Source organism: Salmo salar, chromosome 23 (assembly GCF_965601325.2).
Source record: "Salmo salar chromosome 23, fSalSal1, whole genome shotgun sequence".
In the NCBI taxonomy this organism is placed as follows: Eukaryota; Metazoa; Chordata; class Actinopteri; order Salmoniformes; family Salmonidae; genus Salmo; species Salmo salar.
The window spans coordinates 2,467,002-2,490,873 of NC_138313.1; the positions used below are offsets into that span (position 1 = coordinate 2,467,002).

Below are 23,872 nucleotides of genomic sequence, written 5' to 3' on the forward strand. Positions count from 1 at the left end.
CAGACACTGGGAGACAAATTCACCTTTCAGCAGGACAATAACCTAAAACACAAGGCCAAATATATACTGGAGTTGCTTACCAAAACGACATTGAATGTTCCTGAGTTGCCTTGTTTCAGTTTTTCCTTAAATCGGCTTGAAAATGTATGGCAAGACTTTAAAATGTCTTTCAAGCAGTGGTCAACAACCAACTTGACAGAGCTTTAAAAAGAATAATGTGCAAATGTTATACAATCCAGGTGTGCAAAGCTCTTAGACTTAGCCAGAAAGACTAACAGATGCAATCGATGACAAAGGTGATAATAACATGTATTGAATACTGTATTTCATGGGGTATTGTTAGTAGATTGGTGAGAGAAATATATTTTACAACAAAATGTGGAATTCTTTTACACACACACACACACACACACACACACACACACACACACACCACACACCCACACCACACACAGTATATTCCTCTTTCTACTCCTCTCTCTCTCTCTCTCTCTCTCTCTCTCTCCTCTCCTCTCTCTCTCTCTCTCCTCCTCTCTCTTTCTCATCCTAAACCTAAAGAATGGCAATTATGGTGTGGTGTGGCTTACTCATTTTTTTTCTCCCTCCTACCTCCCCCTCTCCAGTGAGCCCAACCTGCTGGTGCGTGCCTGTAACCAGCTAGGTCAGTTCCTGCAGCACAGAGAGACCAATCTGCGCTACCTGGCTCTGGAGAGCATGTGTACCCTGGCCAGCTCGGAGTTCTCCCATGAGGCTGTCAAGACACACATCGAGACCGTCATCAACGCACTCAAGGTCTGTCTCTGTCAAACACACGTTACACACACACTGTTCAGATGAGACACTGCTTTTTTGATTAACGCTTTGTTTTAATTACTTTGGTGTTTGTAACACATTTTATACCTTTTTCTCTCCAGACTGAAAGGGATGTGAGTGTTCGCCAGAGGGCTGCTGACCTGCTCTACGCCATGTGTGACCGTAGCAACGCCAAGCAGATTGTTGCAGAGATGCTCAGCTACCTGGAGACAGCCGACTACTCCATCAGAGAGGAGATGGTATGCGTCTGCGTGTGTGTACAGTCGTGGCCAAAAGTTTTGAGAATGACACATATTAATTTTCACAAAGTCTGCTGCCTCAGTTTGTATGATGGCAATTTGCATATACTCCAAAATGTTATGAAGAGTGATCAGATGAATTGAAATTAATTGCAAAGTCCCTCTTTGCCATGGAAATGAACTAAATCCCCCCCAAAACATTTCCACTGCATTTCAGCCCTGCCACAAAAGGACCAGCTGACATCATGTCAGTGATTCTTTCGTTAACACAGGTGTGAGTGTTGGCGAGGACAAGGCTGGAGATCACTCTGTCATGCTGATTGAGTTCGAATAACAGACTGGAAGCTTCAAAAGGAGGGTGGTGCTTGGGATCATTGTTCTTCCTCTGTCAACCATGGCTACCTGCATGGAAACATGTGCCGTCATCATTGCTTTGCACAAAAAGGGCTTCACAGGCAAGGATATTGCTGCCAGTAAGATTGCACCTAAATCAACCATTTATCGGATCATCAAGAACTTCAAGGAGAGCGTTTCAATTGTTGCGAAGAAGGCTTCAGGGCGCCCAAGAAAGTCCAGCAAGCGCCAGGACCGTCTCCTAAAGTTAATTCAGCTGCGGGATCGGGGCACCACCACTACAGAGCTTGCTCAGGAATGGCAGCAGGCAGGTGTGAGTGCATCTGAACTCACAGTGAGGCGAAGACTTTTGCAGGATGGCCTGGTGTCAAGAAGGGCAGCAAAGAAGCCACTTCTCTCCAGGAAAAACATCAAGGACAGACTGATATTCTGCAAAAGGTACAGGGATTGGACTGCTGAGGACTGGGGTAAAGTCATTTTGTCTGATGAATCCCCTTTACGATTGTTTGGGGCATCCGGAAAAAAGCTTGTCCGGAGAAGACAAGGTGAGCGCTACCATCAGTCCTGTGTCATGCCAACAGTAAAGCATCCTGAGACCATTCATGTGTGGGGTTGCTTCTCAGCCAAGGGAGTAGGCTCAATCACAATTTTGCCTAAGAACAGAGCCATGAATAAAGAATGGTACCAACACATCCTCCGAGAGCAACTTCTCCCAACCATCCAGGAACAGTTTGGTGACGAGCAATGCCTTTTCCAGCATGATGTCATAAGGCAAAAGTGATAACTAAGTGGCTCGGGGAACAAAACATCGATATTTTGGGTCCATGGCCAGGAAACTCCCCAGACCTTAATCCCATTAAGAATTTGTGGTCAATCCTCAAGAGGCGGGTGGACAATCAAAATCTCACAAATTCTGACACTCCAAGCATTGATTATGCAAGAATGGGCTGCCATCAGTCAGGATGTGGCCCAGAAGTTAATTGACAGCATGCCAGGGTGGATTGCAGAGGTCTTGAAAAAGAAGGGTCAACACTGCCAATTTTGACTCTTTGCATCAACTTCATGTAATTGTCAATAAAAACCTTTGACACTTATGAAATGCTTGTAATTATACTTCAGTATTCCATAGTAACATCTGACAAAAATATCTAGACACTGAAGCAGCAAACTTTGTGGAAATTAATATTTGTGTCATCCACGACTGTGTATTGTATGTTTTCCCCCTCTGAGGGCCTCTGTTTGTGTCTCTGTTAAAGAGTGTAATCCAGCGCTTCCCAAACTGTGGGTCGCCTGATATGAAAATGGTGTCGCGGGAGAATTTATAAAATCCAGAATTAAAAAAAATATATATAGATATATATATTATCGTGTTTGTATCTCAAAATCATTGTAATGTGGTTAATCTTAAAAGTCGAAATAAATTATTTGAATGTAAAAGATCAAATTAAACTAGAGGGCCCTTAGATCATAGGAAAAGGCAGCACTTGACCGTTGCACTTGAATTATTCTCACCGTGAATGGCTAGGCATACTATGAAACCGCATATTATTGCAGAGACTGACATACCGTCCTCTATTAATATAGCAAAAACTCACATCAATACCTTTGTCAGATAGCATGAATTCTTCATTTAACAGTGTTATTGCTAGCAATCAAGAGGAAACTCTGACTAAAGGACTCAAACTACCCAGCTTATGCTCAACAAATGAACTTTAGCTGTGAGGGTTGAGATGTCCATGCATTGACTTTTGTTCGCTATACATGTCATGGGATGCTATTCACAAGGACATATATTTTTCTGTCTCACAATTCCCAAGCATGAAACTGCATGTTCAGTGTGCTGCTTGGCTATATTGACGAAAAACAGATTCCAAATGGGATTGAATGGTGGGCTTTTGCACAGATGAGGCTCCAACTATCAGCGAACAGGGGGCAGGCCTCTGCACTCCTAGTTATGAATGTGTCTCCTTCTGCCATATGGACGCATTGTTTGATACACAGAGAGCAGCTGGTGGAAAAAGAGCTGAGCACAGAACTCAGAGATGTACTGCAGCAGATAACTTTGATTGTAAACTATGTCAAACCACATTCAATGCAGGCACGCCTTTTCGCAAAACTGTGGCGATATGGGATCAGAGCATGACAATGTTCTATTTCACACCAAGGCTTGGTGGCTATCGAGGGAGAGAGTTGGAAAGATTTTTGGCATTGAGAGAGGAACTGTTGTCATTCACAATGGATGTAAAAGAAACCGACTTGGTTGACTTTCTTGGTTGACTTTCTGTGTAATGAAAATAAAATAACAGAAAACAGCATTAGTACGTGTCCCACGTGAGTGATGACTGCTCACCTCCCAACGCTTAGAAGAGCACTTTGGGATGGACGTACATCCTAATCCGTTTGACTGTGATCCTGGCTCAGTTAACATGCTGGTTAGTGAAATCGAACAGCTGATCGAGCTGTCATGTGACCGAGTGCTGCAGACAACGCATTCACAGATCACTACGGAGGGGTATTGGTTCCTGACTCAAAGGGAATACCCTGCCGTCTCCCTCTGAGCATTAATGCCGCGTTCAAGACAACTGGGAACTCGGAAAGAAATCTGCACCGACTGGGGGAAAAATAGATTTGAACGGTCATCCAACTTGGGAATTCGTGCCTCTTTCAAGAGCTCTGACTTCACTGACGTGATGCTCTGAGTTCCCAGTTGTCTTGAAAACACCATAAAACTCAGGTAGGCTACCCTTCGCCAGCTCATATCTGTGTGAAGCTGGATTCAGTGCTCTCGTCTGCATTAAAACCAATTATCGATCCAGGTTGGATGTGAAAGCAGAGATGAGGTGCGCTCTGTTGACCACGCCCCTTGACGTTGAGAAGCTCCGACGCGACATGCAACAAGCACACCCATCTCATTAGTGGTGGTGATATGAGAGACATTTTGTCAGACTAATTTGCAATTGACTGCTCCACATTAAAAGTATGTGATGGTGAGTGGAGAAGACAATCAAATACTGTTAGAATGTTTTTCAATTGACTGCCATAGCCTCAAATAAAAAAGTACAACTTGGCTGTTGTACTTAAAAATATCACATGGGTGGGGCCGCAAGAATTTTCAGATATCAAAATGGGGTCATAGTCCAACAGTTTGGGAACCCCTGGTGTAACCTCTGCTCCTTTCTCTCCCAGGTGTTGAAGGTGGCCATCCTGGCAGAGAAGTATGCGGTGGACTACTCATGGTATGTTGACACCATCCTTAACCTCATCCGCATTGCCGGGGACTACGTCAGCGAGGAGGTGTGGTACCGCGTCATCCAGATTGTCATCAACCGCGATGACGTGCAGGGCTACGCCGCCAAGACTGTCTTTGAGGTAGGGGTTCCCCAAGCCGGATATGTCTGGATCAAATGTGCTCTTTTTGTCTCAGCTTGGAAATTCCTCAATCATATTCCCTAGTTGAATACATTACGGTGGAAACATTTTTAAAACTATTAAAAACCAGTTTTTAAAATTGTATTATAAAGTCCTCCCTGTTTGAGTAATTTGTTTCTGTTTGGTGCCTAATGAACACGGCTCTGAAGACCCATAGCATTTGGCTATCATAAAATCTGTTCAAATTACTTACGCTTCTAACTGTCTCCCTCCTCCCCCTCTCCAGGCGCTGCAGGCCCCAGCCTGTCATGAGAACATGGTGAAGGTGGGGGGGTACATCCTGGGAGAGTTTGGAAACCTCATCGCCGGGGACCCCCGCTCCAGGTGAGTGGTGTACTCTCCCACACCAGTGACATCATCAACCTGAGACGCACACAAATATGCGGTTGCTCTTATTTTCTGATGTATTAATCAGGTTTTTCTTCCCCATCTTTTTCATTTCTTTTTATGGTTCTACCTTTTTGTCATCCTTCTCTCCCTCTTCTTCTCCATTCTCATCCTCTCTTCCCACTATAATTTTAACTCTTTACCGCTCCTCTCTTTCTCTTCTCCATCTTTCTAATCCCTCTCTCCAGCCCTCTGGTCCAGTTCAACCTGCTCCACTCTAAGTTCCACCTGTGTTCGGTGCCCACGCGCGCCCTGCTGCTCTCTGCCTACATCAAGTTCATCAACCTGTTCCCAGAAACCAAGGCCACCATCCAGGAGGTGCTTCGCTCCGACAGCCAGATCAGGAACTCTGATGTGGAGCTGCAGCAGAGGGCCGTGGAGTACCTCAAGCTCTCCTCCATCGCCAGCACCGACGTCCTGGTGAGCTTTTGGGGTTTTTGATCGGCAAAAAAGATAATCTATATATTTGTAGGTGTTCTGACACTTTCTGACAGGTTGGAAGGGTGGGTACAGGGATTGAACCGTGGTCTCCAGTGGAGAGTCGTATATGTGACTGTGCCAGGGAGTGTTATCACTGCACACACAGCTCTTGCCTGGCTACCCATCCACATCGCTCTGACCAACTGACGTTTCTTTTCCACAATAAGTCTGGATTTGCCACTCTCCCGACGATTTCTAGAATGTGAACACATTCTTACCGTTCTGTTTGCTCCCAGTATCTGACGGGTTGGGCCAGAGCCGGTCTACAAGATGTCGTTATCAACTTTGATACTCTGGTTAGATTTGTTACACTATCCAATCTCTGAATAAATTGTTTTGTACAACACCCTTCATTTTAAAGTCATACAAACGACTTCTACTGTAGCAGTTTCAGACTCTCTGTAGCGAACAACAGAGCAGAGGAAGAATTTAGTGTGAGGCGTCAGGCTACCACAGCTCTGCACGTGTTTTTGTTATTTTACTGATCTCTTTCTCGTCTTTATTGTTTGTTTACTGTAAAGTATGTTGCCATTTTAAATGCACTTACAGTGCCTTCGGAAAGTATTCATACCCCTTATTTCGCATTTTGTTGTTACAGCCTGAATTCAAAACGGATTAAATAGATTTTCTCTCGTTCTTTACACACAATAACCCATAATGACAATGTGAAAACATGTTTTTAGATATCTTTGCAAATGTATTGAAAATAATACAATACAGAAAGATCAAATTTACATAAGTATTCACATCCCTGAGTGAATACATTTTAGAATCACCTTTGGCAGCGATTACAGCTGTGAGCCTTCCTGGGTAGGTCTCTAAGATATTTGCACTCCTGGATTGTGCAGTATTTGCCCATTTATTATTTCCGATGTTCTTCAAGCTCTGTCAAATTGATTGTTTATCATTGCTAGACAGCCATTTTAAAGTCTTGTCATAGATTTTCAAACAGATTTAAGTCAAAACTGTAACTAGGTCAGGACATTCACTGTCTTCTTGGTAAACAACTCTAGAGTAGATTGTGTTTTAGCTTTGTTTTAGTCCTGTCTGGTGGAAAGCAGACAAGCAGGTTTTCCTCTTGGATTTTGCCTGTGCTTAGCTCCATTCCGTTTCTGTTTTTTATCCTGAAAAGCTCTGCAGTTCTTAATGATTGCAAGCATACCCATAAAATAACACTTTGTATTCTGTATAAAAAATGTATGAACTTGCCAAATTTTTGCAGTGTTTTTTTTAGTGCCTTGTTGCAAACAGAATGCATTTATTTAATGTCTGCTTTTTAAAATTGTTACCATATACCAATAGGTGCCATTGCGAGGGATTGGAAAACCTCACTGGTCTTTGTGATTGAATCTGTTTGAAATTCACTACTCAACTGAGGGACCTTACAGATAATTGCATGTGTGGGGTACAGAGATGAGGTAGTCATTCAAAAATAATGTTAAACACTATTATTGCACACAGAGGGAGTCCATGCAATTTATTATGACTTGTTAAGCACATTTTTACTTCTGAACTTATTTAAGCTTGCCATAACAAAGGGTATGAATACTTATTGACTCAAGACATTTCAGCTTTTCGTTATTAATTCATTTTGTAAAAATGTTGCTGTAACACAATGTGGAGAAAGTCAAGAGTTATGAATACTTTCTGAAGGCACTATAGAATACATTTCGATTTGACTGCAGGCCACAGAGCAGCAACAACACAACCTTGCCGTGTTCAGATGCGGTTCAGTGTTTCAAATGTGAACCTAAAGCACGGTCATGGACATTGCTATACGGTCACAGGACTGTAACCTCAGTGACTGGTTTAGTCACATTGTCATAACTGTAACCATATCCCTCCTTCCCCCTCTTCAGGCCACTGTGCTGGAGGAGATGCCTCCCTTCCCAGAGAGGGAGTCATCCATCTTGGCCAAGCTGAAGAAGAAGAAGGGTCCGGGTGCCGTGTCGGTAGAGCTGGAGGACGGCAAGGAGAGAGGAGAGCTCAACGGTGGAGGGGACAGGGGGGGCGATGCTGCCATCGCAGCCTCTAACGCAGTGAGCATTCAATTCAATATACTGTATCTGCATCCCAAATGGCACCTATTCTCTACACCCGCGGAAATCTAATTAGCATAATAAAAAAATCCTAATCAAAATCCGTCTAAGTTTTTAGAATAGGCTCCATCTCAATCCATCGCATCCGCCAATTGTGGCCTTCTGCAGTGGAAGGTGGCCAAGCTACAGCTGTGTTTGTCAGACCATGAGACATCCCGAAAACTTCTGTAGCGTCCAAACCACTCTACGAAAAGATGAAACTCAAGAACACGATGGTGTTCTCCGTTTTGCTCCGAAGTTGGTATTGTCGATCCACCAACTTCTGTCTGTAGTGCCCGAACAGTTTGGGACTACACACTGAGACTCTCACGAACACGTACCTGTTGGTTATTTACTCGTCTCAAGGTAGCCCGGTACCAGTTTAAAAAATGAATGGAAGTAAATATGGAAGAAGTTTAGTGCCAAAAGAAATTGGTTAAATATGGGTCAAACTAAATAAAAATAATTTCCTGATCTTTCTTATACACTATATATACAAAAGTATGTGGACACCCCTTCAAATTAGTGGATTTGGCTATTTCAGCCACACCCGTTGCTGACAGGTGTATAAAATCGAGCACACAGCCATGCAATCTCCTTAGACAACATTGGCAGTAGAATGGCTTTACTGAAGAGCTCAGTGACTTTCAACGTGGCACCGGCATAGGATGCCACCTTTCCAACAAGTCAGTTCGTCACAAAAAATGTATAAAACAATTGCCGGCCCTCGGTTGCAACACTCACTACCAAGTTCCAAACTGCTTCTGGAAGCAACGTCTGCACAATAACTGTTCGTCGGGAGCTTCATGAAATGGGTTTCCATGGCCAAGCAGCCGCACACAAACCTAAGATCACCACGTGCAATGCCAAGCGTTGGCTGGAGTTGTGTAAAAATCTGCGCCATTGGACGCTGGAGCGGTGGAAGCACGTTCTCTGGAGTGATGAATCACGCGTCACCATCTGGCAGTCCGATGGACTAATCTGGGTTTGGCGGATGCCACTAGAACGCTACCTGCCGGACCGCATGGTGCCAACTGTAAAGTTTGGTGGAGGAGGGATAATGGTCTGGTGCTGTTCAGGCTAGGCCCCTTAGTTCCAGTGAAGGGAAATTGTAACGCTACATTATACATTGACATTCTAGATGATTCTGTGCTTCCAACTTTGGCAACGGTTTGGGGAAGGCCCATTCCTGTTTCAGCATGAAAATACCCCAATGCACAAAGCGAGGTCCATAAAGAAATGGTTTGTTGAGATCGGTGTGGAAGGACTTGACTGGCCTGCACAGAGCCCTTGACCTCAACCCCATTGAGCACCTTTGGGGTGAATTGGAACGCCGACTGCGAGCCAGGTCTAATCGCCCAATATCCGTGCCCGACCTCGAGCCAGGTCTAATCGCCCAATATCAGTGCCCGACCTCACTAATGCTCTTGTGGCTGAATGGAAGCAAGTCCTCGCAGCAATGTTCCAACATCTAGTGGAAAGCCTTACCAGAGGAGTGGAGGCTGTTATAGCAGCAAAGGGGAGGACCAACTCCATATTAATGCCCATGATTTTGGAATGAGATGTTTGACGAGCAGGTGTCCACCTATCTCTCAGAAGACAGACACTTTTAAGCATCCTTTTTTATTATTTATTTTTTGACTATCTGTTATGCAATGTGTTTCTATGGGCTAATAGCAGTAAGGCCAAATTCAATGTTGCATAACATTTTTTACAAATATGAATTATACCTAAATGGGTCCTTAAATTCAAAATCAAATGGCTAAATGATCCTTGGTATGACCATCTTAATAGATAGCTTAGTAGACCCCCTCGCCCTTGTCATCTTTGTTGTTCTACAAAGGGAGAATTTGTTTGTAGCAATTACAAGACACAGCACAATGACATAAATCACTTGCATTCAAAGACTGGCAGCAGTTGAAGAAAACCAGAAGCTGCATACAGTTTATATGATTCAAGGCTATATCTTCATAGACAGTGAAAATCAAATATTTAATGCGTAATGCAGTGCATGCAACAATGGAGTTTAATAAAATAAGCGTTATCTATCACACTCCAATGGATCAGCATGGTGGAAATAACTATTTCTAGAAACTGAAATTAGCATATCTTGTTGAACAAATCCAGGTAGTGACTCCTGGTTTAAGTAAAATGTATTCCGTTGGTGCCTAATGAACATGACCCAAGACAAGCGTCATGATTCCACTCCTATAGTCTCTGTGCCATTAACACCATACATGCTATAGTTCCTGAGTATTATCACAGTCGTCAAAAACGTAATTTGGTAATGGAAATAAGTCAAATAGATTAGAATCAGTTTCACTCTCCCCATTCACCAATCAATCCGTCAGTTTTAAAAATCATTCAGTTTCCAAATCATAATCAAAACCCAATTAATTTTCCATCCAAATTGTAGAATGACAGGACCAATCACTGAGCAATATCATTCAAAACCCTCAATTGAACACAAATCGACATTGGCAGAATGTAAATTTATATTAACATACTGTATAATTATGCAAAAATTCTAGTATTAACTTTCTTATCATGATTATAATTACAGATCAGTATCCTAATGCATCATTCTTAATCTAAATTACTATTACTCTGCAATCAATTTTGGGCACAGTTTACCAATGCCCCCCCCCCAACGTTTCAAGCACTGATTCATCTGGCGTCTTCGTCATTGTCATCAGATAGCTTTACAGTTCAAAGTGGATGGCCATGATAATGTCCCAATTTCAATGTCTCACCTGAGCCGCCACCACCTTTACCACCCATTATGTTTTGTCCATTTGTCAACCAGTATAACAGCAACATAAGAGAAGTTTGGAACAGATTTTTCCCCATGCTCACTCAATGTGGACTCCTGTCACACTCCTGATTTAAAAGACATGAGAGAAAAAACAGCTTAGATTGGATGCTGTACACCAGTTGCTGGCTCGGACTCAGGTCTCTCTGTAGAAGTGGTGCGGATAGGGCCATATTGAACGCCTTTGTCGCTCTTCTTCAGCCGGTTGGGGGTGGTTTGAGGTTCACACCGTTCTCGTGGTCAAATGATCCCTTTCATGCATTAAGACACCGACTGTGACCTTGAGAGAGGAAAGATCAGAACAACAGTTTAGCTCAGTTAATTTCTGATTCAGGAAATCCAGACAAGCTTTGATTATATGATAAATTATTACTTTTACCAATTATTCTTAATACCAATGTCTAAACATATGTCAAAGAGAATAACACATTATATATTTTTTTAAATCTTCAAATTAGCTTATACTCCCCATAACACTGTCAACTTCATCTCAGAGCCACATCCCAACCATCCAGCAGACCTAATCTGGTGAGATTTGTAACAGAACAAACAACACAACAATACACTCCGTCACATGTCACTCCTATATATCACTAAAGGCGTGTAAACTTCAATCCAAACTGTTACCGCCCCCATTTTGACGCATGGCTCCCAATGTGAGTAATGTGTATAAAAAAACACTACCACTGGTTAAAAATAAAACAATAATTTAAAATAACAATTTAATTAGAATCACTACCCTTAACTCCATAAAGAAAAATAATTGCACCTATACGGTCATAGTAAAATAGACTTAAGACAGCCTACCCTTAATCAAAGGCAACACCCTCTCCTTCACATTGGTCCAAATCACAAATATGGCTAAGAACTATAAACTTCATCATAATTATCAATATTACAAATGCCTTTCAAATTAGTATTACAATTGACCTTAAATTCATTATCCAAATGGCTTTCCAATGAGGGTGATCAAACCACACTGGAAAGTCAGGACAGATGTCAGAGGTCATACAAACCCGTCAAAGAAGTGTTTCTTACATTTTTTTACATTTTAGTCATTTAGCAGACGCCCTTATCCAGAGCGACTTACAGTAGTGAATGCATACATTTCATGCAATTTCATAAATTTTTTTTGCTTACTATATTAGACTAAGTAATGAAAAACAGTCAAACATTTCATACACTGGAAACTTACTGGAAATGTATTTCTTATCAAAATAATTAACTTGTGTTCAATTAAAACTCAGAAAATAAAAACTTCAGAAAATTCCGTGTGTGTGTCCCTTTTAAGATACCTTGGCACAAAGACAAATGGAAAACTCACTAAACCCAAATGAAATAGAACACTCACAATAAATCAAACATAGTATTTTAAAAACACCAACAAATAGTCATAACAAGTGTGGTAACCTTAAGGTAAAAACAAACAAAAATGGCCAGGCCTATTTAATTTGGTCGTTTCAGTCTCACTCACTGCTCTCGCCAAGACCATAGCCCCGGGGGAAACATTTCAAAGAGAGAAAATGACCACCCCCATTCTCCTCCTAATCAGCAACCCAAAGTTATAACTACAAACATAACATAAGTCCACTGTACTCCCTCAAATCATTTTTGTTTTAATCTACCCCAACGTTTATGTGCGCTTAACCCCTGTGCGGCATACGGGACGGACATCCAGCGAAAAATCATATCGCCATTAGCATAACAAAATGTAATTATTTTTTTTATTTTTTTTTCTAATTATATCGTTTTATAGATACACCTCTCCTGAATCGAACCACGTTGTCCGATTTTCAAAAAGGCTTTACAGCAAAAGCAAAACATTAGATTATGTTAGAGGAGTATATCGTAAAAGTAGCCACATAGCCATTTTCCGACCAACCACTTGCATCACAAATAACCAAAAAACAGCTAAATGCAGCACTAACCTTTGACAATCTTCATCAGATGACACACCTAGGACATCATGTTACACAATACATGCATTCTTTTGTTCGATAAAGTTCATATTTATATATAAAAACAGCATTTTACATCGGTGCGTAACGTTGACTAACTATTTTCCCTCAAATGCATCCGATGAAACAGCGCTACAATTTACTAAATTACTATTCGGAAACATTTTTAAAATGTAATATTGTCATTCTAAGATTTATAGATGAATATCTCTTGAAAGCACCTGTAATGCCAGATTTTAAAAATAACTTTACTGGGTAATCACACTTTGCGATAAAAGGGGATGCGATACTCAGAATAATAGGCTAGCAATAGCAATAGGCTAGCCATCTTGGAACAATCGCATATCAAATCTAGTCTTGTATACTATTGTCAATAATCCCTTACCTTTGATTATCTTCATCCTTAGGCACTTCCAGGAATCCCAGGTCCACAGAAATGTATTTTCGTTCGAAAAAGTTCATCCTTTATGTTTCATTAGCTTGTTGTTGTTAGCGCGTTCTGAAGGCTGAACCAAAAGTTCCGACGTGCGCGGGGCTACTCTTTCAACAAAATGCATTTTTTTCTTATTTAGGTTTGTTCAAACGTTGTATAACATAAATCTGTAGGGCCTTTTTCAACGAGAGCTCCAATAAGATTCGAGGGGGACGATTGCATTGTGTTTCAAAACGTTTCGAAAGGGGAGGGTAACCAGGGGCGCCGGCGTCATAATGGTGATGGCCCTCTCCGTGTGACCACGTTCCACAGCGTGTCATTCTGTCAGTTTTCACAGTAGGAGACTCAAATCACTTTGTAAAGACTGGGGACATCTAGTGGAAGCAATAGGAAGTGCTCAATGAACCATAGCTCACCGTGTGATTAATAGGCAACGTGATGAAGTTGAGTTCGCAATTCAGAATTCCACTTCCTGTTTCCATCTGTCTCGGGGTTTTGACTGCCATATGAGTTCTGTTATACTCACAGACACCATTCAAACAGTTTTAGAAATGTTAGGGTGTTTTCTATCCACAAGTATTAATTATATGCATATCCTAGCTTCTGAGTTTGAGTAGTAGGCCCTTTAAATGGGCACGAATTGTTTTCAAAATGCGCTGTGGCGCCCCCTATCCTAGGCGACCGTCAAGAGGTTAATTTAGCATGTGCTACCCTTAGACACCGCAAAATGTATCTCGCCACTAACAATTCCCTCCCATATCATATTATATGACAGGTCTCTGTTTTCCATAACTATATATCATTATCCTGGTATCGTTACTAAATGTAATACTTTTTTTTTCTGTCACAAATGTAGTCAATTTCTCAGTGTAAGAAATCGGTGATATTTGATCCCAGGCATCTATTAAAAAGTTGTTTGAGACGTGGTCTCCTACGTTTCCCTTAACATGCATACTGCTTGACTAGTTGGGCCCAAGCTTGCTGTACAACATTAAAACCCATTCAGTCTGTCTGAATGGCTTCCTATCAGGCTCTCAATGTGCTTGATAGGAAGCCCAATAGCCATCATCACTGTTACATCCTCAGAAAGCATGAGCTGCTGAGTTGGAAAAATCTTGTGCAATACACCGACGCATGTCTTGTATTCAAGATCCTAAATGGCCTAGCTCCCCCATCCACTCAGTACTTTTGTTAAATGAAAACCCAAACCTATGGCAGCAGATCCACAAGGTCTGCCATGAGAGGTGACTGTATAGTTCCCTTAAGGAAAAGCACCTTTAGTCAATCTGCTTTCTCTGTGAGAGCTTCCCATGTCTGGAATACACTGCCATCAGAGAGACACAACTGTACCACCTTTCGCACCTTCACAAAAAACATGAAGACATGGCTAAAGGCCAATCAGAATAGTGAACCTAATCCCTAGCTGTGTATTGCCGCTTTCCATTTTGTCTGTAGCTGGTGAGTTGCTTTTATGTGTTTTGTTGCTTTTTGTGCTATTGCTCTGTCTGCGTGCTACGTGTTGCTTGTTCTATGTTGCTCTGCATGTGCTCACTGCTCATTGATTGTCTGTATTGTAATTGTTTTTAATAACCTGCCCAGGGACTGCGGTTGAAAATTAGCCGGTTGGCTAAAACCGGCACTTTTACTGAAACGTTGATTAATGTGCGCTGTCCCTATAAAAATAAACTCTAACTGCAATCCACTTTAATGACCGGACACTGTTCCACATAATGGAAACATATTATAATGTTAGAATACATTAACTACCTGCTCAAATTCACTGGTGTTACCTAAACTATAAAACTCAGCAACAGTAATCAGAAATGATCAAAGAACGTTTCCGATTCAACTATTCAGACCTCTACTGCAAATGTACCACTGCAAATGTACCACTGCATTCCTTACAGCCCGATATTGCCCAGCGAGCACGACTCGCTTTCACCAGTGGACTAAAACATGGTGACTTACCAATAAAAAAATATATATATAAAAATATAAATAAATAACCCATTCTCAACAAAGTTCTGCACTTACCTCTATCATTAGGTTAAAAACACATTGGACAACTTTGTCTTCTCTTTCTGCTTCACACTTATGAAATGTCCAAGACTTTAAAAGTAGAATGTAATATGGCAAATTTATAAAATACATCAGTCAATCCACAAGGGAAAAAACACATTTCGGTGAGCACAATACTACAGTCTCTGACCACCCACAACTTCGATCCATTGCTATTGTAGCCTTGTGTTATCATGATCATGATCACAGCTCTATCGCAATTGCCTATCCGCTAATATTAGAATTCATTAGATGTAGGTAACTGTGCCTTATTTGATTCAGTTATTTAAATACGACTCCATTCTCTGTTATTCCAGCAGACCATTTAGGCAACAGACGAAGCGTATTACCTCGGAATCGCCCGCCATTCATGTTGAATAAATTAGCCTTTTCATTCGAACTAAGCAAGCTGCTAAAACGTTAAGTTACTATATTAAACAAACACTGACGGCAGTATCTGTCTAGGCAAAACATATCAATACTTGAATTACAATCAGAAACCCATATTTGGTCAGTATCATAATATAATGATAAAAGCAGATTGTTTTCTCATGCAATACATTTCAATTACTTGACTACATCACATTAATCCCACAATGATAATTTGATGGATACCCTAGGCTTTGTATGACGTTTTAAGTTACGTCGAGGTTCAATCTTAATTCGCTCGAACTTTATGGAAAAAGGTTTTTTCAATAAATATAGCAACTCCTGTCATACTGGGAAGAAGAAAAAAATTCTGGCCTTAAGGGTAGTTTTATTTCAAATGTAGTACCCGGACGGAGACAATCCAATAAGCGTTTTATAGTTACATTGTTAGGGTAAGTTAACCAATTGTGGAAACACTCCAATCATTTTCTAAGACAATTGCCCAGACTTTGTAGACAGTTTAATAACGTTAAACCTCATCTTTATCAAATGATCCATTAAAGGGACAAACTCAAAACCTACGTATGTCTACGTATGGGTTGTTTAAGTGGCATCTCATTATATTCCCAGAATGACTTTATCAAATCTCTAGTAATCGATTATACACACATACAATTCATCATATTTTCATATCTTCACAGAATCCATTTAGAACGTTAGAAATTCTTAGGTACTCACATCAACCAAATCCATTGGCTCAGCAATCTCCCAGCGGAAAATAACTGAAGTTTCCCGGACACTGCCCAGCGGGTCATTGGAATAATGCTCTTCAGGTATAAAATAACATCCCGTTCTCAATAGCACCCGGTGATATTCTATGACGGGTAGTGATGGACGGAACCCCAAAATAACATGATCAACATTTATTAACCAAATTTCAATCTTATTATGCACATTTCCATATCTTATTTCCACACTCACACAACTTTCATATCACATTCACACAGTACTGTTCCCAAACACACTTAATATTTATCGCCTGCCGGAATATTTTCTTACTTCTATAGGTAAATTTGGTTTATAGCTTTCACATATGTACCTCACTATTTTAAACCGTTGCATATCATTAACTTATCTCCAAATTATTATTTATCTCAGGCTTACACAGAACCTTAATGATCATCCACACAGGATTGATCAAATGCTCACACAGAATATTGCTAAATAACCAGTCACAGAGGAATGGTCAGACCACTCACACAGACTTGGTCAGATGTCCACACAGAACATCATTGAAAGGTTACCCACACAGAGTCAACCTACTGCGCCCACACAGAACGCTTCTACAAAGATTACCCGCACAGGATTTCAAACCCTGTCTATATGAACAGGGAAACCCATAACATTATCAAAATATCACCTAATTAGTGGTCCCAGCAACAACAACTCACAATGGCCTTTAACAATTGTAACCCAGGTCATACCTGTTTATCAAAACATTTCATGTTACAATTTGAACATCACTAAGTCAAATGCCCTCGCAAGGCGGCACCCGCACTCTAGTTCCTCGATCAATACCTTAACCTCACCAGTCCTACTGTGATCAACCAGTACCATGGATCTGGACTTTTGGTAGCCCGCAACTAGCTAAATAACAATGATGTCCAAGGAAACCTCACTTAAGTCCACTCTTATCAACTCAACTCAGTCCTGCTAGTTACCTCAGCTGTGGCCATCTTAAGGAAGACCTCGCTCTGAGAGTACCCTCGACAGGGGCTTTTATGTTTGGTTTTGTTATTATTTTTTCTTATCACTTATTGATTATCCACTCCAACGTCAACGTTCAATTTAATGTCTAACTAGTGCAATCAATTCTGTGCACTTTCAAATTCAATTATTGAAAGAAACCAGTCTCTTCCCTAATCCAATTCGGGTCAAAATGATGTATCCGTTCAGCTGACGCTCCCAGCCAGGTGGGAATCTGATCCGATCTGCTCCAAAAAGTGGAGTGTCTTTCCCCAGCTGCGTCTAATGCAACTCCCCGTGCACAGTTAACCTGAGTTTCACTGGGAACAATCAGAGAAATGAAGTTCATCATTCCATCCTCGTCGCCAAAATTGTTGTGGAATTATTGTGATCAAAAGGAGAGACTTTTTAAAATTTCTTCAAAGCAAGTAATCTTTATTATTTAATTACTGCAGTAATGGAGCTTGTCAATGAGCCCCCTCTGTAGGTGATTCGTTGAGACCCCAGCCAGCAGGACTAAGCCACAGAATTTTATAGCAAAGTCCATCCTCCTGGATGTTCATGACAAATCACATATGAGATAATTTATACAAAGGCACATTTTGCTCTCATGCAACAGACATCAAGATTTACATGGCACCAAATATCTGTCTCTAGTTCATTTACTGCTTTCTTGTACAAAAATACTAATGCAACCTAGAATACTAAATCATTTCTTTAAAGAAACTGGAGATTGGTTCTCCCTGTTACTGATAGACAGGCACACAGACACTAATCATGGAATGTTGTCTTATCACCAATTCGTCGTAAATCCACAGTCAGTGTTATTCTCTGAGGCCCACTTTCCACACACACAGATGAGTGTTAAAAAAAACTATTCTGTTGCATAAAACAACCATTTGATGTTATAATACTGTTATTGCAATCTTGTAATTTCTGTTCTGACAATTCAAAGACTGGCAGCAGTTGAAAGAGATGGTGATCGCTTTGGAAAAACCACAATCACTGTCTGTGTAATGGATTTACTTTAATATTGAGCAATATATTCTCAAAGCACTGCTATTATACAAATGTTGTCTCTCTGTTCACTCGCTCTCTCTCTCTGTTTGCTCTTTCGCTCGCTCTCTCTCTCTTTCGCTCGCTCTCTCTTTCGCTCGCTCTCTCTCTTTCGCTCGCTCTCTCTCTTTCGCTCGCTCTCTCTCTTTCGCTCGCTCTCTCTCTCTTTCGCTCTCTCTCTCTTTCGCTCTCTCTCTCTTTCGCTCTCTCTCTCTTTCGCTCTCTCTCTCTTTCGCTCGCTCTCTCTCTCTTTCGCTCGCTCTCTCTCTCTTTCGCTCTCTCTTTCGCTCGCTCGCTCTCTCTTTCGCTCGCTCTCGCTCTTTCGCTCGCTTTCAATCTTTCGCTCGCTCTCGCTCTTTTGCTCGCTCTCGCTCTTTCTCTCTCTTTCGCTCTTTCGCTCTCTCGCTCGCTCTCTCTCTCTTTCGCTCTCTCTCTCTTTCGCTCGCTCTCTCTTTCGCTCGCTCTCTCTCTCTTTCGCTCTCTCTTTCGCTCGCTCTCTCTCTCTTTCGCTCTCTCTTTCGCTCGCTCGCTCTCTCTTTCGCTCGCTCGCTCTCTCTTTCGCTCGCTCGCTCTCTCTTTCGCTCTCTCTCTCTTTCGCTCGCTCTCTCTTTCGCTCGCTCTCTCTTTCGCTCGCTCTCTCTCTCTTTCGCTCGCTCTCTCTCTCTTTCGCTCGCTCTCTCTCTCTTTCGCTCGCTCTCTCTCTTTCGCTCGCTCTCTCTCTCTTTCGCTCGCTCTCGCTCTCTTTCGCTCTCGCTCTCTCTCTTTCGCTCTCGCTCTCTCTCTTTCGCTCTCTCTCTCTTTCGCTCGCTCGCTCTCTCTCTCTTTCGCTCGCTCGCTCTCTCTCTCTTTCGCTCGCTCGCTCTCTCTCTCTTTCGCTCGCTCGCTCTCTCTCTCTTTCGCTCGCTCGCTCTCTCTCTCTTTCGCTCGCTCTCTCTCTTTCGCTCGCTCGCTCTCTCTTTCGCTCGCTCGCTCTCTCTCTCTTTCGCTCTCTCTTTCGCTCTCTCTCTTTCGCTCGCTCTCTCTCTCTTTCGCTCGCTCTCTCTCTCTTTCGCTCGCTCTCTCTCTCTTTCGTTCGCTCGCTCTCTTTCGCTCGCTCTCTTTCGCTCTCTTTCTGTTCTCGCTCTCCCTCTCCCTCTGCTCTCGCTCTCCCTCTGTTCTCGCTCTCCCTCTCCCTCTGCTCTCGCTCTCCCTCTGTTCTCGCTCTCCCTCTCCCTCTGCTCTCGCTCTCCCTCTGCTCTCGCTCTCCCTCTGTTCTCGCTCTCCCTCTGTTCTCGCTCTCCCTCTGTTCTCGCTCTCGCTCTCCCTCTGTTCTCGCTCTCGCTCTCCCTCTGTTCTCGCTCTCGCTCTCCCTCTGTTCTCGCTCTCCCTCTGTTCTCGCTCTCGCTCTCCCTCTGTTCTCGCTCTCGCTCTCCCTCTGTTCTCGCTCTCGCTCTCGCTCTGTTCTCGCTCTCCCTCTGTTCTCGCTCTCGCTCTCCCTCTGTTCTCGCTCTCCCTCTGTTCTCGCTCTCCCTCTGTTCTCGCTCTCGCTCTGCTCTCTCTCGCTCTCTCTCTCTCTCTCTCTCTCTCTCTCTCTCTCTCTCTCTCTCTCTCTCTCTCTCTCTCTCTCTGTTCTCGCTCTCTCTCTCTCTGTTCTCGCTCTCTGTTCTCGCTCGCTCTCTCTCTCTCTGTTCTCGCTCGCTCTCTCTCTCTCTGTTCTCGCTCGCTCTCTCTCTCTCTGTTCTCGCTCGCTCTCTCTCTCTCTGTTCTCGCTCGCTCTCTCTCTCTCTGTTCTCGCTCGTTCTCTCTCTCTCTGTTCTCGCTCGCTCTCTCTGTTCTCGCTCTCTCTCTCTGTTCTCGCTCGCTCTCTCTCTCTCTCTCTCTCTCTCTGTTCTCGCTCGCTCTCTCCCTCTGTTCTCGCTCTCCCTCTGTTCTCGCTCTCTCTCTCTCTCTCTCTGTTCTCGCTCGCCCTCTGTTCTCGCTCTCTCTCTCTCTCTCTCTGTTCTCGCTCGCTCTCTCTCTCTCTGATCTCGCTCGCTCTCTCTCTCTCTGATCTCGCTCGCTCTCTCTCTCTCTGTTCTCGCTCGCTCTCTCTCTCTCTGTTCTCGCTCGCTCTCTCTCTCTCTCTCTCTGTTCTCGCTCGCTCTCTCTCTCTCTCTCTCTGTTCTCGCTCGCTCTCTCTCTCTCTCTGTTCTCGCTCTCTCTCTCTCTCTCTGTTCTCGCTCGCTCTCTCTCTCTCTCTCTCTCTGTTCTCGCTCGCTCTCTCCCTCTGTTCTCGCTCTCCCTCTGTTCTCGCTCTCCCTCTGTTCTCGCTCTCTCTCTCTCTCTCTCTGTTCTCGCTCGCTCTCTCTCTCTCTGTTCTCGCTCGCTCTCTCTCTCTCTGATCTCGCTCGCTCTCTCTCTCTCTGATCTCGCTCGCTCTCTCTCTCTCTGTTCTCGCTCGCTCTCTCTCTCTCTCTCTGTTCTCGCTCGCTCTCTCTCTCTCTCTCTCTGTTCTCGCTCGCTCTCTCTCTCTCTCTCTGTTCTCGCTCGCTCTCTCTCTCTCTCTGTTCTCGCTCTCTCTCTCTCTCTCTGTTCTCGCTCGCTCTCTCTCTCTCTCTCTGTTCTCGCTCGCTCTCTCTCTCTCTCTCTGTGCTCGCTCGCTCTCTCTCTCTGTTCTCGCTCTCTCTTTCTTCTCGCTCGCTCTCTCTCTCTGTTCTCTCTCTCTCTCTCTCTGTTCTCGCTCGCTTCTCTCTCTCTCTCTCTCTCTCTCTCTCTCTCTGTTCTCGCTCGCTCTCTCTCTCTCTCTCTCTCTCTCTCTCTGTTCTCGCTCGCTCTCTCTCTCTCTCTCTCTCTCTCTCTGTGTTCTCGCTCGCTCTCTCTCTCTCTCTGTTCTCGCTCTCTCTCTCTGTTCTCGCTCGCTCTCCCTCGCTCTCCCTCTGTTCTCGCTCGCTCTCCCTCTGTTCTCGCTCGCTCTCCCTCTGTTCTCGCTCGCTCTCCCTCTGTTCTCGCTCGCTCTCCCTCTGTTCTCGCTCGCTCTCCCTCTGTTCTCGCTCTCGCTCTCCCTCTGTTCTCGCTCTCGCTCTCCCTCTGTTCTCGCTCTCGCTCTCCCTCTGCTCTCGCTCTCGCTCTCCCTCTGTTCTCGCTCTCGCTCTCCCTCTGTTCTCGCTCTGCTCTCTCTCTCGCTCTGCTCTCTCTCTCGCTGTGTTCTCTGTCCATCTTTCTTTGTCTTCCAGTCCACCCCCTCCCCTTCAGCGGATCTGCTTGGCCTTCGTTCGGCCGCTCCTGTTAGTGGGGCCGCTCCCAGTGCAGGCAGCCTATTGGTTGACGTGTTTTCAGAGGCGGGGCCTGCTGCCACTTCTGCTGGTGTGAACGACGACGGCTTCCTGAGGTGAATGTTCACCCTGTGACTAGAAGACTCCCATAGACACAGATCTGGGATCAGCCTAAATTACCCCCACTCCAAGCCTACCCTTAGGGGGATAAATTCAAAACTGACCTAAGATCAGTGTCTAGTGGATACTTGATGTTTGTGTTGTGGCTGTTATGTGTTTTAGTTGTCCAGGTGCACTGTGGTAGAATATGAAGCTTGCTCTTGAAAATGAGCGTTGTTTTATTCTTGTGGTGCTTGCTGTCTGTGATGTGTGCTGGTCCTCTGTCTGTCTTTATATCAGTCATTCTTCTTGTTTCCTCTGCGTCTTTTATGTGTAATCATGTCTGTTCTCTTTTTATCTTGCTGTGTATGTGACTGTCTTTCTCTTTTCTTACTTTCTCTCCTTCCCCTTTTCTATTTCCCCTTCTCTGTGTTTTTGCGTGTGTGGTGTGTGTGTGTGTGTGTGTGTGTGTGTGTGTGTGTGTGTGTGTGCTTGGTCCGGCAACGTGCGTGCTTGTGTGTCTCTTGTCCTCGATATGTGATTGGACATTGGCAGCGCTCTTCACGCTCCCGAGGCCTCTGACTCCCCATTGGTGGAGGGTCCTGGTGACTCGGAGTAAGGGGCCAGTAATAAGATGGCTGACTGTCATGTTGCACCCAAACACACACGAACACTGCCGTTCTAATCTAAAGCTATTTAGGAAGGCTACACGGGCACCTCAACCTTAAACTAGTCCCATGGACACACAATACCCTCTATTGCATGTGGGTTGTTAGATGATGTATTGTAGCCTACATATGCTGTGTTTTCATACATACATGTACCACACTTGGGGTTTTTTACCAGCAAAATACTTCTTATGGTTTTTGTTAATGCTGTCAGTTTTGATGAATTGGGTCTAAGTGCTCATACTAACCCACCTCTGCTTTTTCTCTGCTCCTGTTTGTCATGCCTCACTGCTTTGGGTCTCCCTCGACACACTCGCCCTCTCTCTCTCCTTTCCTCCTCTCTCTATCCCTTTTTCTATCTGTAATTCGTTTTATCCCCTTCGAACACGTTTAATGTTCTCGCACACACCCCTGCCTTTGCTGCGGGTGCTGTCATCCACCTCTCCTCATCCGTCCTTTCGCCATCCCTCCTTCCTCCTCTCAGCTCTGCTCCCCCTACTGCGGCCTCTGAGGATCCTGCCCCTCCTCTGCCCGAGTCAGACGAGCTTCTCAACAAGTAAGAGCTTTCTCTCGCTCCTCCTCTCTCTCTCTCTTTTCGACGGGGCTAGCTTGTTTTGGGTTCTATCACTCTTGAGCAAAGGTATCTAACAACCTACTGGACTTGACGTAATACAAACTGTGTAGATGTCACTGACATCTGTTATGTTAAGTCATTCACGTATGGTAAGATACATCTATATGTTTGTCTGCAAAGTGAATTGTTATTGCGATAGGATGGCGTGACTGAAGAGTTCCAATAACGTATAGGTAGTGTATGGACCACCACGTGATTGACGTGTCATGAGCAGCAAATGAAACATGATGATAAATCCTAACACTTTCATTCTCACTCACTTCTCTCTCTCTGTCTCTGTCTCTCTCTCTGTCTCGTGTCAAGATTTGTGTGTAAGAACAACGGCGTGTTGTTTGAGAACCAGCTGCTTCAGATCGGCATCAAGTCTGAGTACCGCCAGAACCTGGGTGAGTTTGGGCTACAAGACGATGTGGGAAGATGCTTGAATCCTAAGTCACATTGATGTGAGTTCTGAGAGGTTGCATTACGTGTGGGTTTAAAGTTAGGATTCTTCCCTGGAAGTATTAACCCTTTTCATGCAGATCAGTCCCATGTGAAATACATTAACCTATATGCTGAAACCTTATTGAATTGATGTCTGTACTATTCTATAGCATCGGTAAGTACGTCTGAGCGTGCACAGAATGTAATAGATGGTGTCATTTAGTATTTGTGTTAAGATCCTAGCTTTGTCATGTGCATTTTAGTATACAGAATGTTTTATTCAGTGGTGAGGTACGGTTCAGTTTCTATAATGAATTAGATGCTGGATGAGTGAGCATAATACATGGGTGTATTGGCACATGTGTATGTACAGTTGAAGTCGGAAGTTTACATACACTTAGGTTGGAGTCATTAAATCTCGTTTTTCATCAACGCCACACATTTCTTGTTAACAAACTATTGTTTTGGCAAGTCGGTTAGGACATCTACTTTGTGCATGACACAAGTCATTTTTCAACAATTGTTTACAGACAGATTATTTCACTGTATCACAATTCCAGTGGGTCAGAAGTTTACATACACTAAGTTGACTGTGCCTTTAAACAG

The 23,872-nt window shown here is 43.4% G+C and overlaps 1 protein-coding gene across 4 annotated transcripts in view; it reads left to right on the top strand.

The window, feature by feature from the left end:
- LOC106583920 (AP-2 complex subunit alpha-2) overlaps window positions 1-23,872 on the top strand; it is an 83,385-nt gene that overhangs the window by 44,715 nt on the left and 14,798 nt on the right. For 2 of the 4 annotated variants that reach the window (XM_082967871.1, XM_082967873.1), the window contains exons 7-16: window positions 624-792; window positions 915-1,052; window positions 4,593-4,775; window positions 5,062-5,159; window positions 5,411-5,642; window positions 7,562-7,741; window positions 21,404-21,558; window positions 22,097-22,156; window positions 22,694-22,765; window positions 23,147-23,229. In XM_082967871.1, coding sequence (XP_082823997.1) covers window positions 624-792; window positions 915-1,052; window positions 4,593-4,775; window positions 5,062-5,159; window positions 5,411-5,642; window positions 7,562-7,741; window positions 21,404-21,558; window positions 22,097-22,156; window positions 22,694-22,765; window positions 23,147-23,229 — 1,370 coding nt within the window. The remainder of the gene's footprint in view (window positions 1-623; window positions 793-914; window positions 1,053-4,592; window positions 4,776-5,061; window positions 5,160-5,410; window positions 5,643-7,561; window positions 7,742-21,403; window positions 21,559-22,096; window positions 22,157-22,693; window positions 22,766-23,146; window positions 23,230-23,872) is intronic. The other 2 variants (XM_082967872.1, XM_082967874.1) reach the window with 2 other exon arrangements.